Source organism: Chiloscyllium punctatum, chromosome 13, assembly GCF_047496795.1.
Source record: "Chiloscyllium punctatum isolate Juve2018m chromosome 13, sChiPun1.3, whole genome shotgun sequence".
Lineage (NCBI taxonomy): Eukaryota > Metazoa > Chordata > Chondrichthyes > Orectolobiformes > Hemiscylliidae > Chiloscyllium > Chiloscyllium punctatum.
The window spans coordinates 110,332,273-110,345,952 of NC_092751.1; the positions used below are offsets into that span (position 1 = coordinate 110,332,273).

At 45.7% G+C, this 13,680-nt stretch overlaps 1 protein-coding gene across 2 annotated transcripts in view; it reads right to left on the reverse strand.

Annotated features, from left to right (window-relative positions):
• Positions 1-13,680, reverse strand: part of nrg3a (neuregulin 3a) — a 598,767-nt gene that overhangs the window by 25,551 nt on the left and 559,536 nt on the right. Inside the window, exons 3-4 of one of the 2 annotated variants that reach the window (XM_072583593.1) lie at positions 12,163-12,236; positions 2,785-2,811 (exon numbers count right to left, since the gene is read on the reverse strand). In XM_072583593.1, coding sequence (XP_072439694.1) covers positions 2,785-2,811; positions 12,163-12,236 — 101 coding nt within the window. The remainder of the gene's footprint in view (positions 1-2,784; positions 2,812-12,162; positions 12,237-13,680) is intronic. The other variant, XM_072583594.1, reaches the window with a different exon arrangement.

The following is a 13,680-nucleotide window of genomic DNA, read 5'->3' on the forward strand; positions in this document are numbered from 1 at the left end:
CATCTGCCTAGCCAATTTTTCGAATGAAATATAGAAGGCTTCAACATCTTTATCATCAAAACATGGCAGAGTTTTGACATATTTATATATATCACTACCTTCTCTTTTAATCTCCATCCTGTTAACTTGTCTTTGCTGACTAAGTCGCAATTTCTCAAGTTCAAATTCTCTCTCTTTCTCTCTCTTTCTTCTCTCTCTCTTTGCTCAGTGAAGAACTTTCTCTCTGTTTTTTTCCCTCTCTCTCTCTCCTCTTTCTCTCTATCCTTGTTTATCTTCTAACTCCATTTTCCTCAACTGTAATTTAAGTGTTTCTACCTCTACTGCACTTGTCTGTTTCTCTGACAGACCGAAGTGTTTGAGTAACCCCTTTATAATGTCAGCTTTCCTTTTGTCCTTGGTTAACCCAAATGCTAATTCCAAAAGTATGGCCTTTTTCTTTCCTTCTAAACTTTTTTGGCAAACTTGAGAATCATCTTCAAATCCCAGAACCTCTTTAGCAATTTTAAGAGCCATTTCTCTCACTTTTATCTTAATCAACCACAAGTCACCAAAATTAAACAAACTGTCTCACCTATGTTTTATTTAAAGAAAAAGGGCACTAACCTGCAAGTGTTTAAATCTGCTGGGATTTTCTGTATCCCCAAATCTATTCAAATCTGTCTAAACCAGTTCGAATACGGATTCAAGCCACTAAAATGTTACGACACGGGGTAAACCCTCCTGCTTAATTTAAAACCAGCAACACAGAAGAGATTATTTTGGCAGTAATCTGTTAGAATTTGAGTGGTCAGAACTATTTAAAGGAAAAATTAACAACTTTATTTCTTAAAGTTTAACAGAGAATAATTTGCTAACTACCATTTACAATTCCTTCCTCTAACCTTTTACCTTCCCTTCTATAATATTAGTCTGATAAAACCCCCAATTAAGATTTACAAAACCAGGCAGCTTTCGTTCTTTTATTCGGATCTTCCTGTGTCTTCTTTTCTTCTTCTTAGGAATATCTGCATCACAGGTTACTGATTGAAAAGGTACTTTTAAGAGAGCTATTTTCAGGCAGTCTGTTTACATGCTGGGCTTGGCAGTTCTTCTCTCAACTGTTCAATTTTCTCCAGTCTTAAACACCCAAAGCATCGGATTGTGTCATTGGCTTTTAAGATTGTCGACATACCAAATTCAAACTGGATTGGAATTTGATATTTTATTAAATTGATTGGCCGAATTCAAATTTGTTTTTTGTCTTGAGGCAATGAGCTAATCGAGTTGTTCGAGCAAATGTTACATTGTTACCTTATTGAGAACACTTGGTGCTGTGTCCGGTAGTTCTGCTGCTTTTAACTCTTTTAAAGTACACCGACATCTTCATAACAATATGTTTCTGCACATTTGTGGTTTTGTGTTTCTCCAGGGATGCATTTTCATCACTGAGTGCCTCATTCTCCGAAATGTCACTATGCTTTGGTGTTCTGTCCATAGTCACAGAGCCGATGAGCTAATACAGCTGCTCAGACAAAATCCCTCACTCACTGCAACTCCTTTTCGTTACCCATATCCGAGGAGATGTAAAACCATTGAGTAACTGATGCAACAATAAGCTGGACATGCTGAACTCAACTTCAAATTAGTCACTTGAGGCATCAACAAAATATCACCATCACACAAGGGAATTAACCAAATATGTCAGCAACAGAAAGGAAACTGCGATCAGAATTGTGTGCTTTTGTTCCTTCATCATAAATATCTGATATCCCAAACTGCTAATGAGTTGAAAAACAGTGTAACAAAGATAATAAAGGCATGAATTTATATGCAGAGAGTGTTTGATAGGGATAGTCTAGAGTAAATAAAAGTTTACTTTTAGTCTATTTTTAGTTAAAGTGTAGAGAGAGCTTTATTTTGTATCTAACCCTGTGTTGTCCCTGTCCTGAGAGTGGGGACAATGTAGAGAGACCTTTACTTACACGTAAGAAAAATCGACAGAGCTGAATCACAGATTGCCATCTATTCAGTATGATGAGAGGGGGTGGTGTGAAATTGGTCAAATATAAAATAAAGCTGAATGGAGCAGGCTCTTAGAATAGGGCTCTGGGAGATGAAACCCTGAGGTAAGTGACAAAGTGAGGTTTTCAACGACCCTGATTCAAAAAATGAGACAATGAGGCAGGAAGACTTAGATCAAAGTCAGAACAACTCTAGCCCAATGATCCAAGTGGGAGCAGGCAGTTGATAGAGTGGGTGCAGGGAGGAGCAGAGTCCATTCCTGCTGACACCTTGCAGTGCTTCTTGTGCACAGACACATTGAAGATCGCTACTTTAGTTCCAGAGTCACTGACTGTTTTGGACAAACAGCCAGTCCCCAGAAGAAAAGGAGTCAATTTTCACTTTGATGGGAAAAGTGAGGAAAGAGCAGAAATCATCATCTCAAGTTCCAGACACCTCAAAGTGGGATAGTAGCCAATTAGAACGGTGACAGAATGGACCATAGAGACCAGACACCGAGGTGGGGGGTGACCAGACACCAAGAGGGCGTAAGACCGGACACTGTGGTGGGGGGAGCGTACCAGACATCGAAAAGGGGACCAGATGCAGAGAGAAAGATCAGACGTGGAAAGACTGAGAATACTGGCAGAGCAAATGAAGTGCAGACACAAATAGAGACTAGACAAAAGTACAGTTTGAAAAATAACAGATCAAGGTAAAACATACAGAAACCAAAGCTTTGAGACAGACAGAAAATGCAACCGGCACACATAAAGATATAGAATAACAAGAGTGAGTCCATACCCATAAATTCTATTCCCAGATGTTCTGCTGCATTGAGGATTTTGACAATCAGAGAAAGAGAGAGAGAAAGAAAGAAAGAAAGAATATCGTTAAGCAGTTTGATACTCTCTTTATGCGATTTGACTGCTGTTTGAGAATTCCATATGGATTCAGTGACAGAACAGCACTTCCCTACCCACAGATTCAGCTCAGTATCCTGATAGTGTCAGGTAAAGAATCAACAAATAGTCCTGGGAGTTACATTATTTTGCATTAAATTATAGCAGATAAGTGCTAAATTTAGAAAATGCTCGATCTGTGTGTGTGATTTGGGTGTTCAGTTCTGGTGCAGCTTTAGCAGATTGTGAAACTGAGCTGTATCTCAGTGAGTTCATCCTTGGATCAGCAAAAGGTAATTTAGCAATCTGAACTGTTCCACCAATCACTGCCACTCAAACTTTGAATACATACAGCAGTAAAATCTAAGTTAATTCACCAATGACCATCTCAGAGGAAATAGCCCACAAAGCTTGCCTGACCTCTGTGACATGGCATACCCTGTTTCCCAGGTAACATTCTCAATCTCCTGAGAAGTAGGTACACACTGCAGTGACAGTGAGCAGACAGATCCAATCAGATCACAACCCACAGCAGCAACATGAAAACCCCTCACTTTAAATGTGACATCACTATGATTGGATTAAGAAGTTAGCAGAACAATTGGAAACAAATTTTGGCACTTTTTTTAATCAATAGGAAGCAATCTGATAAATATCAGACGGACTTTTCTCGCTCAACGAGGATTCTTAGTCATAACTCAGAAGGTGAGGACCCCATTTCAAACCAAACTAGACCGAAATGAGGAACATGGAACTTTTTATTGTTGAAACAGTGAATACTGTCATCAGATTCAAATGTTACTGGAAAGGTATATAGCAGCTCAGCCTATAGAGAGTCTAGCAGCTCAGCCTATAGAGAGTCTAGCAGCTCAGCCTATAGAGAGTCCAGCAGCTCAGCCTATAGGGAGTCTAGCAGCTCAGCCTATAGGGAGTCTAGCAGCGCAGCCTACAGAGAGTCTAGCAGCTCAGCCTATAGGGAGTTTAGCAGCTCAGCCTATAGGCAGTCTAGCTGCTCAGCCTATAGGGAGTTTAGTAGCTCAGCCTATAGAGTCCAGCAGCTCAGCCCATAGAGAGTCCAGCAGCTCAGCCTGTAGGGAGTCTAGCAGCTCAGCCTATAGGAGTCTAGCAGTGCAGCCTATAGGGAGTCTAACAGCTCAGCCTATGGTGAGTCTGGCAGCTCAGCCTATAGGCAGTCTAGCAGCTCAGCCTATAGAGAGTTCAGCAGCTCAGCCCATAGGGAGTCTAGCAGCTCAGCCCATAGAGAGTCTAGCTGCACAGCCTATAGGGAGTCTAGCAGCTCAGCCTATAGGGAATCTAGCAGCTCAGCCCATAGAGAGTCTAGCAGCTCAGCCTATAGAGAGTCTAGCAGGTCAGCCTATAGGGAGTCTAGCAGCTCAGCCCATAGGGAGTCTAGCAGCTCAGCCCATAGAGAGTCTAGCATCTCAGCCTATAGGGAGTCTAGCAGCTCAGCCTATAGGCAGTCTAGCAGCTCAGCCTATAGAGAGTCTAGCAGCTCAGCCCATAGGGAGTCTAGTAGCTCAGCCCATAGAGTCTAGCAGCACAGCCTATTGGAGTCTAGCAGCTCAACCTATAGAGATCAAGCAGCTCAGCCTATAGGAAGTCTAGCAGCTCAGCCTATAGGAAGTCTAGTAGCTCAGCCTATAGGGAGTTGAGCAGCTCAGCCTATAGAGAGTGTTGCAGCTCAGCCTATAGAGAGTCTAGCAGGTCAGCCCATAGAGAGACTAGCAGCTCAGCCTACAGAGAGTCTAGCAGCTCAGCCTATAGAGAGTCTAGCAGCTCAGCCTATAGGGAGTCTACCAGCTCAGCCTACAGAGAGTCTAGCAGCTCAGCCTATAGGGAGTCTACCAGCTCAGCCTACAGAGAGTCTAGCAGCTCAGCCTACAGAGAGTCTAGCAGCTCAGCCTATAGGGAGTCTAGCAGCGCAGCCTATAGGGAGTCTAGCAGCGCAGCCTATAGGGGGTCTAGTAGCTCAGCCTATAGGGAGTCTAGCAGCTCAGCCTATAGGGAGTCTAGCAGCGCAGCCCATAGAGAGTCTAGCAACACAGCCTATTGGAGTCTAGCAGCTCAACCTATAGCGATCAAGCAGCTCAGCCTATAGGAACTCTAGTAGCTCAGCCTATAGGGGGTCTAGCAGCTCAGCCTATAGGGAGTCTAGCAGCCCTGCCTATAGGGGGTCTAGCAGCTCAGCCTACAGAGAGTCTAGCAGCTCAGCCTATAGGGAGTCTAGCAGCGCAGCCCATAGAGAGTCTAGCAGCACAGCCTATTGGAGTCTAGCAGCTCAACCTATAGTGATCAAGCAGCTCAGCCTATAGGGAGTCTAGTAGCTCAGCCCATAGAGAGGCTAGCAGCACAGCCTATAGGGAGTCTAGTAGCTCAGCCTATAGGGGGTCTAGCAGCTCAGCCAATAGGGCGTCTAGTAGCTCAGCCCATAGGAGTCTAGCAGCTCAGCCTATAGGGAGTCTAGTAGCTCAGCCTATAGAGAGTCTAGTAGCTCAGCCTATAGAGAGTCTAGCATCTCAGCCCATAGAGAGTCTAGCGGCTCAGCCTATAGGGAGTCTAGCAGCTCAGCCCATAGAGAGTCTAGCAGCTCAGCCAATAGGGAGTCTAGCAGCTCAGCCTATAGAGAGTCTACCAGCTCAGCCTGTAGGCAGTCTAGCAGCTCAGACTATAGGCAGTCGAGCAATCAGCCCATAGGGAGTCTAGCAGCTCAGCCTATAGAGAGTCCAGCAGCTCAGCCTATAGAGATTCCAGCAGCTCAGCCTATAGAGAGTCCAGCAGCTCAGCCTATAGGGAGTCTAGTAGCTCAGCCTAAAGGGAGTCTAGCAGCTTAGTCTATAGAGAGTCTAGCAGCGCAGCCTATAGAGAGTCTAGCAGCTCAGCCTACAGAGAGTCTAGCAGCGTAGCCTATAGGGAGTCTAGCAGCTCAGCCTATAGGGAGTCTAGCAGCTCAGCCTACAGAGAGTCTAGCAGCTTAGCCTATAGGGAGTCTAGCAGCACAACCTATAGGGAGTCTAGTAGCTCAACCTATAGGGAGTCTAGTAGCTCAACCTATAGAGATCAAGCAGCTCAGCCTATAGGAACTCTAGTAGCTCAGCCGATAGGGGGTCTAGCAGCTCAGCCCATAGAGATTCTAGCAGCTTAGCCTATAGGGAGTCTAGCAGCTCAGCCTATAGAGAGTCTAGCAACTCAGCCTATTGGAGTCTAGCAGCTCAACCTATAGAGATCAAGCAGCTCAACCTTTCGGGAGTCTTGTAGCTCAGCCTATAGAGGGTCTAGCAGCTCAGCCCATAGAGAGTCTAGCAGCTCAGCTTATAGGGAGTCTAGCAGATCAGCCCATGGAGAGTCTAGCAGCTTAGTCTATAGAGAGTCTAGCAGCGCAGCCTAAAGTGAGTCTAGCTGCTAAGCCTATAGGGAGTCCAACAGCTCAGCCTATAGGGATCTAGCAGCTCAGCCTATAGGGATCTAGCAGCTCAGCCTATAGAGATTCTAGCAGCTCAGCCTATAGAGAGTCTAGCAGCTCAGCCTATGCAGCAGTCGAGTACCTCAGCCTATCTAATCTTTAGAATGTTCCAGAAGCTGCTGTCAGTGTCAGTGAAGCTGATCATTTCACCAGCATTCCCACCAAAACACATGTTCCGAACCACTTAGTGACCTCCCTCTATCAATATCCTGCAACAGTAAATTCGTGAAGGAGACTTTCACCAGCCCCCAATCTGTTGAGAATTATCCCCATCACTGAGACAGGAGGTCTGTGTTCAAGTCTCAACTATCCCATAGGTGAGTCACACCACATCCAGACAGGGTGATAAGAAAATATCAGGAAAGTCTCTGAATATTCAGCACATCTCCAGACGTATCTCTGCTGGGCAGCTATGAGCAGGTGTAGGACTGTGACAAAGGCTGACTCAGTCAGTCGGCCAGATCTAGCTTGTGTAAAGTTAGAGGATTTTTCAAAAGTGGCTTAGCTGCAGAAATCATAATTTGGCACAATAACAGTGACTGGTGATGTGACAGCACAGACTCGCAGACTAGACACAATACGAAGGAAAGGGAAAACAAATTTCAGAAGGTGAGACCCTCTCAGCTGAGCTAAGCAACAAAATACTTCGTAACTGAAAGGGCATCACTCAAGATGTGCCATAGCAAACAAGACTAAGGGTCAAATGTTGGGAAATGAGACCAGTGTAGATAAGAGCTTATTGGCAAACGTGGACATAATGGGCCAAAGGGTCACCAGCAACTGCCTGCACTCACTGACATTGACATTGGGTTTACAGAGTGGAGACCAGGATAAAGGGGGAAGGAGTTCCTCAGGTCAAAATGGGGCTGGTAGTTTGCAAATGGTTTGCAGAAAAGTTCAATATTAAATAATAAAATACAGGGAAAGATCTTGTTAAAATATGTCATTAACACATGCAGTGACAATGTAGTGTAGACGTTCAGCTGAGGTTTAGCTAATGGAACAAAATCCTTCCCTGTTCTGAAAGAATAAGAGCCTAAAGGTGACAAACAGAATAAACTCAAATCTACCGCTCTCCAAGAGTCACCTCATCACTACCTTGACTCTCCTATCACTCTCCCTTTAAAATACACCCAGCTTCCATCCTGAATGCAGGAATTGTTGAATGCTAATGGAACCTGGCCCAAAGACGTTTTCAGAGATGACATACAGAAATAAGGTTCCACTGGAGGGTGGGGAATAGAGGGATAAGTTTCCCCGGGGGATGGGGAATAGAGGGATAAGGTTCCACTGGGGGTGGGGAATAGAGGGATAAGGTTCCACTGGGGGGTGGGGAATAGAGGGAAAAGGTTCCACTGGGGGTGGGGAATAGAGGGATAAGGTTCCACTGGGGGGTGGGGAATAGAGGGATAAGTTTCCCCGGGGGATGGGGAATAGAGGGATAAGGTTCCACTGGGGGTGGGGAATAGAGGGATAAGGTTCCACTGGGGGGTGGGGAATAGAGGGAAAAGGTTCCACTGGGGGTGGGGAATAGAGGGATAAGGTTCCACTGGGGGGTGGGGAATAGAGGGATAAGGTTCCACTGGGGGTGGGGAATACAGGGATAAGGTTCCACTGGGGGTGAGGAATAAAGGGATAAGGTTCCACTGGGGGTGGGGAATAGAGGGATAAGGTTCCACTGGGGGTGGGGAATACAGGGATTGGGTTCCATGGGAGTGGGGAATACAGGGATAAGGTTCCACTGGGGGTGAGGAATACAGGGAAAGGTTCCACTGGGAGTGGGGAATAGAGGGATAAGGTTCCACTGCGGGTGGGGAATAGAGGGATAAGGTTCCACTAGGGGTGGGGAATACAGGGATAAGGTTCCACTGGGGGGTGGGGAATGGAGTGATAAGGTTCCACTGGGGGGTGGGGAATACAGGGATAAGGTTCCACTGGGGGGTGGGGAATAGAGTGATAAGGTTCCACTGGGGGTTGGGGAATAGAGGGATAAGGTTCCACTGGGGGGGTGGGGAATACAGGGATAAGGTTCCACTGGGGGTGGGGAATTCAGGGATAAGGTTCCACTGGGAGTGGGGAATAGAGGAATAAGGTTCCACTGGGGGGTGGGGAATAGAGGGATAAGGTTCCACTGGGGGTGGGGAATACAGGGATAAGGTTCCACTGGGGGGTGGGGAATAGAGTGATAAGGTTCCACTGGGGGGTGGGGAATAGAGGGATAAGGTTCCACTGGGGGTGGGGAATACAGGGATAAGGTTCCACTGGGGGTGGGGAATTCAGGGATAAGGTTCCACTGGGGGGGTGGGGAATTCAGGGATAAGGTTCCACTGGGGGTGGGGAATTCAGGGATAAGGTTCCACTGGGGGGTGGGGAATACAGGGATAAGGTTCCACCGGGGGTGGGGAATTCAGGGATAAGGTTCCACTGGGGGGTGGGGAATACAGGGATAAGGTTCCACCGGGGGTGGGGAATTCAGGGATAATGTTCCACTGGGGGGTGGGGAATAGAGGGATAAGGTTCCACTGGGGGTGGGGAATACAGGGATAAGGTTCCACTGGGGGGTGGGGAATACAGGGATAAGGTTCCACTGGGGGCAATAGACAGTGAAGAAAGAGGTTTCTTCTGGCACAGTGATAGTAGTATCCCTACCCCTGGGTTCAAGTCCCACCTACTCCCGAGCTGTACCATAACCTCTCTGAAAAGGCTGATTAGTACCAGATCATAGCTCAACAGGTTTATTTGGAAGCGCTGCTCCTTCATCAGTGGAAATATCTAGACAGTGAAGAGTTCCAGCGGGTGAGCAAGTTGGAGACTATTTTAGGCCTAATGAAGGATCCACAGACTCTCACAGAACCAGTCTGACTAGATTCAAATCCAAAATATTCATTAATTTCCTAATTCAGAAATAATGGCACACTCCCCAGAAAAATAAATTATTACAGCTTTCGTTTGACATACAAACCGACTGAAATTTAGGCCGTTAAATGTCTTACAACTAAACACCAATCAGTAACAGCCCAATTTCACTGTTTGATGTAAAACAAGTCGTTGCAAATTAACAGCAGGTTTTACTAATCTGCCTTTAATTAACACAATCAGTTGCAAATGGCAGAGATGTGAAACATCCAGTTGACTGACTTCAGTCCATTTTATACCGTCACAGCCTCACCATCATCCCTCATTGTCAGCACAATACCTGAGGAGAGAATCTGATCAGTATGTCACTGACTGGACCAACTGCAGAAAAATCACTCGGCAGAGTATGGGGGGAGTGACGGAGGGAGTGGAAACCCCATGAGTAGTGTGGAGTAATTTTGGTTCTGCAATTTATATAACAGTCCACATTTCACAAATGAATGGATTGATTACAATAACAAGTCTCAGCGTCCTGACTAAACAAGGCAAGGGCACCCAACTGGGCGTGGAGAGGGAGAGGGGACCAGGAGAGGGGGGAGTGGGAAGAGTGAGTGGGAAGTGGGGGGAATGGAAAGGGTGTGGGGAGGGGGAAGAGGAAAATGGAGGGGACGAGGAGGTAAAGGGGTGGTGGAGGGGGAAGGGATTAGTTTTAGATGAGGGTGTGTGTTCATGGGAAGGGCTGCCATCACTATTGGAACAGTTAGTTACCAACTGGTTGAGCAACAGGAGACAGAGAGTAGTAGTTGAAGGGAGTTTCTCGAAATGGAGAAAGGTGACCAGTGGTGTTCCACAGGGATCAGTGTTGGGGCCACTGTTGTTTGTAATATAGATAAATGATCTGGAAGAGGGCACTGTTGGTATGATCAGCAAGTTTGCAGATGACACAAAGATTGGTGGAGTAGCAGAAAGCATAAGGGACTGTCAAAGAATACAGGAGAATATAGATAGACTGGAGAGTTGGGTGGAGAAGTGGCAGATGGAGCTCAATCCAGGCAAATGTGAGGTGATGCATTTTGGGAAGTCTAACTCTAGAGTGAATTATACAGTAAATGGAAGGGGCTTGGGAAAAGTTGATGAGCAGAGAGATCTGGGAGTTCAGGTCCATTGTACCCTGAAGGTTGCTGCACAGGTGGATAGAATGGTCAAGAAGGCATATAGTATGCTTGCCTTCATTGGACGGGGTATTGAGTATAAGAGCTGGCAAGTCATATTAAAGTTGTACAAGACATTGGTTCGGCCGCATTTAGAATACTGTGTACAGTTCTGGTCGCCACATTACCAAAAGGATGTGGATACTTTGGAGAGGGGGCAGAGAAGGTTTATGAGGATGTTGCCTGGTATGGAAGGTGCTAGCTATGAAGAGAGGTTGGGTAGGTTAGGTTTATTTTCATTAGAAAAAAGGAGATTGAGGGGGGACCTGATTGAGGTTTACAAACACATGAAGGGTATAGACAGGGTGGATAGAGATAAGCTTTTATCCCCAGGGTGAGGGATGAGGGATTCAATAACGAGAGGTCACGTGTTCAGGTGAGAGGAGATCAGTTTAAGGGAGATACACGCGGCAAGTACTTTACACAGAGAGTGGTAGGTGCCTGCAGAGGAAGTAGGGACAGACATGGGAGATTCATTTAAGATGCATCTGGACAGATGCAGAGGTGGAGAGCAGAGGGATACAGATGCTTAGGAAATGGGCGGCAGGTTTAGACAGTGGACTTGGATCGACTCAGGCTTGGAGGGCCGAAGGGTCTGTTCCTGGGCTGTAAATTTTCTTGTGTGGGATTGGGAATGTGGGATTGGATCTGTGAGGGTTTGGGAATGTGAGGGATTGGGAATGTGTGGGATCGGGGACATGTAAGACATCACCCCATGAGTAAAGTTCAGAACTTTTGGTCAGTGAAGACGGAAACAGGAACAGGAAGTGATGGGAACAGAATAAACACGGAGTTCTGGAGAAACTCAGCATCTGTGGAGGAAGAAACAGAGTTACTGTTTCGAGTCCATTTTTGTTTCTTCTCTCCAGTAGTTTATTATTTCAGATTTCCAGGATCCACACTATTTAGCTTTTATTCCACCCTTATAATTCGAGGTCACCACTAAAACTGTTGTATCCCATCAAGGGGAGCTATTACTGTTATTTCACAAAATATTATTTATTCAAGAGGGCTATTCTCTGAGAGGAAAGATTGGCACAGTTAACCCAGACTGAATGGCAGAGTTTTAAGGTGGATAGAGTAACTGGGGGCATGTCTATTGAACTTTGACAGTGTCAGGTTAGATTGGGAGACAGTTCTTAAAATGTTAGTTTGAGTGTTATAACTAGAAAATGTAATAGAGACCGGGGAACACAAATTCGAGATTTGGGGTAAAAAATGCAGCGAGAAGTTTTTCTTTTCAGATGAACCTGAAAGAGTTGGCCCTTGCTGCCTCTAAGGGCGGTGGAGGAAGAAAAGATCAATGTTTTCACAAACAAATTGGAAATGAACATGAAGGAAAGAAACTTGCAGGGTTACAGGGAAATGCAGAGGAACTGAACTCACTCAATTGCTCTACAGAAAGCTGGCTAGTCTTGATGTGCAGAATGGCCTCTGGTATTATGATGACTGTACAATTCCACAGGGTGTTACCAGAGTAATTTGGTTTCTTTGTACCTAATTATCCACTCCATATCCACAGAATGTGGAGGGAAATGACACTGTGTCTTGTCTAGGACCCCAACCAACAGCATGAAAACAATCCATTGACTGTCCAAATATGTACAGACACAAATGATGATTTGGGATTTTGGGACTTTTGCCCCCATTCTGCAACTTCACAGCAAAGGCTTATATCACTATGGCAACAGCTGACATTACCCCCTCAGAAAGAACAAAACATTGAACGTACTTGGATCTGATAAAATTGAATCAGTTTTCGGTAAATACTGATCACAGCGAACACCTTGGTAACCCTCTTTGCACCTATAATAAAGGGGAGACAGAAGGTTAATTCGATAAATGACCAAAGCTCAGCTCTTAACAAACACAAAACAAGATTCTTTCAGACTTGAGTTTGTCAAAAAGCAACATTGATTATTCTTGGTTGGAGCGAAATAGTCTCACAATGGGGTTTTGCAAAACTTGACCCACACGAACAGATTGAAAGAGGTTTTCATTCCCCGGATAGCTGGCATTTTCTCAGCCTTTACGTACAGGATCACCAATGGTTCCCCTGCTTCAGTAATAAGACCTTCCTCATCCCAATCTCCAAAGACTCGGAGAGTTTCAGTTTCCTCCGAGCTGCCTGGGAAGGTGGCACCCAGAGGCTGGTGAGAAGTAACTATTCGAATCCACACAACTGGCATTCTGGAGTCATTTCCCTTCTTAACAGGAAGGGCACGATGGATCATGTGACATATCCTTCAGCGACAATTTACACTGTGCAATGGATTCTAAGCAATCTCTGCCAGCAAACAGGACTCTGGTGAAATGATGGTGACGTCAATGCAACGGAACACAGCAGGTTTAAAAAGGAGGGAGAACCCCTGAGGCAGTATAAATCATCATTTAAAGAGAACAGGATTAACTGGGTACAGACAGCATGGATTTGACGAACCTGACTGAATTGTTTGAAGAAGTAGCAGCTGGTTGATGAGGGTAATGAGGTTTTATTTATTTACTCGTGGGGAAGGGGGCATCGCTGGCTGGTTGAACATTTATTGCCCCTCCCTAGCTGCCCTTGAGAAGGTGATGGTAAGTTGTCTTCTTGAATTGCTGCAGACTGTGTGCTGTAGGTTAATCCATAATGTTGTTAGGGAGGAAATTCCAGTGACACGGAAGGAATGGCGATATATTTCCAAGGTGGGACGGTGAGAAGCTTGGAGGGGAACTTGCAGGGGGTGGTGTTCCCATGTATCTACTGCCCCTGTCCTTCTAGATGGAAATGGTCATGGGTTTGGAAGGTGCTGTCTGAGGATCTCTGGTGAATTTCTGTAGTGCATCTTGTAGATGGTACACACTGCTGCTACTGAGCATCAGTGGTGGAGGGAGGGGATGTTTGTGGATGTGATGCCAAAGAAAGGGCTACTCAAGTTCAAGTGTGATGTAGTTGACCTGGATTTCAACAAGGTTCTGGATAAGGGCCCAGATGGCAGACAGTTCAGGAAAAGGAAGGCCCGTGAGATGCAAATGGAAGTGGCAATTTGGGTCAAAGTATCCCGGTGACAGAAAGCAAACAATATCGTTGATGTGTTTCACTGTGAGTCTCTCCAAGGTTCTTCCCATTAATGGCTCCTATCAAGGATGCAAATGAGGAAGGAATTTGTAGATGGAATGGAAGTAGTCTGTGTGGGCCATGAGGAAGATAGCAATGGACTGGCAGTGTAGTCAAAGAAATTCAGTCCTGCAAAGTGGGAGGTGCTGTATT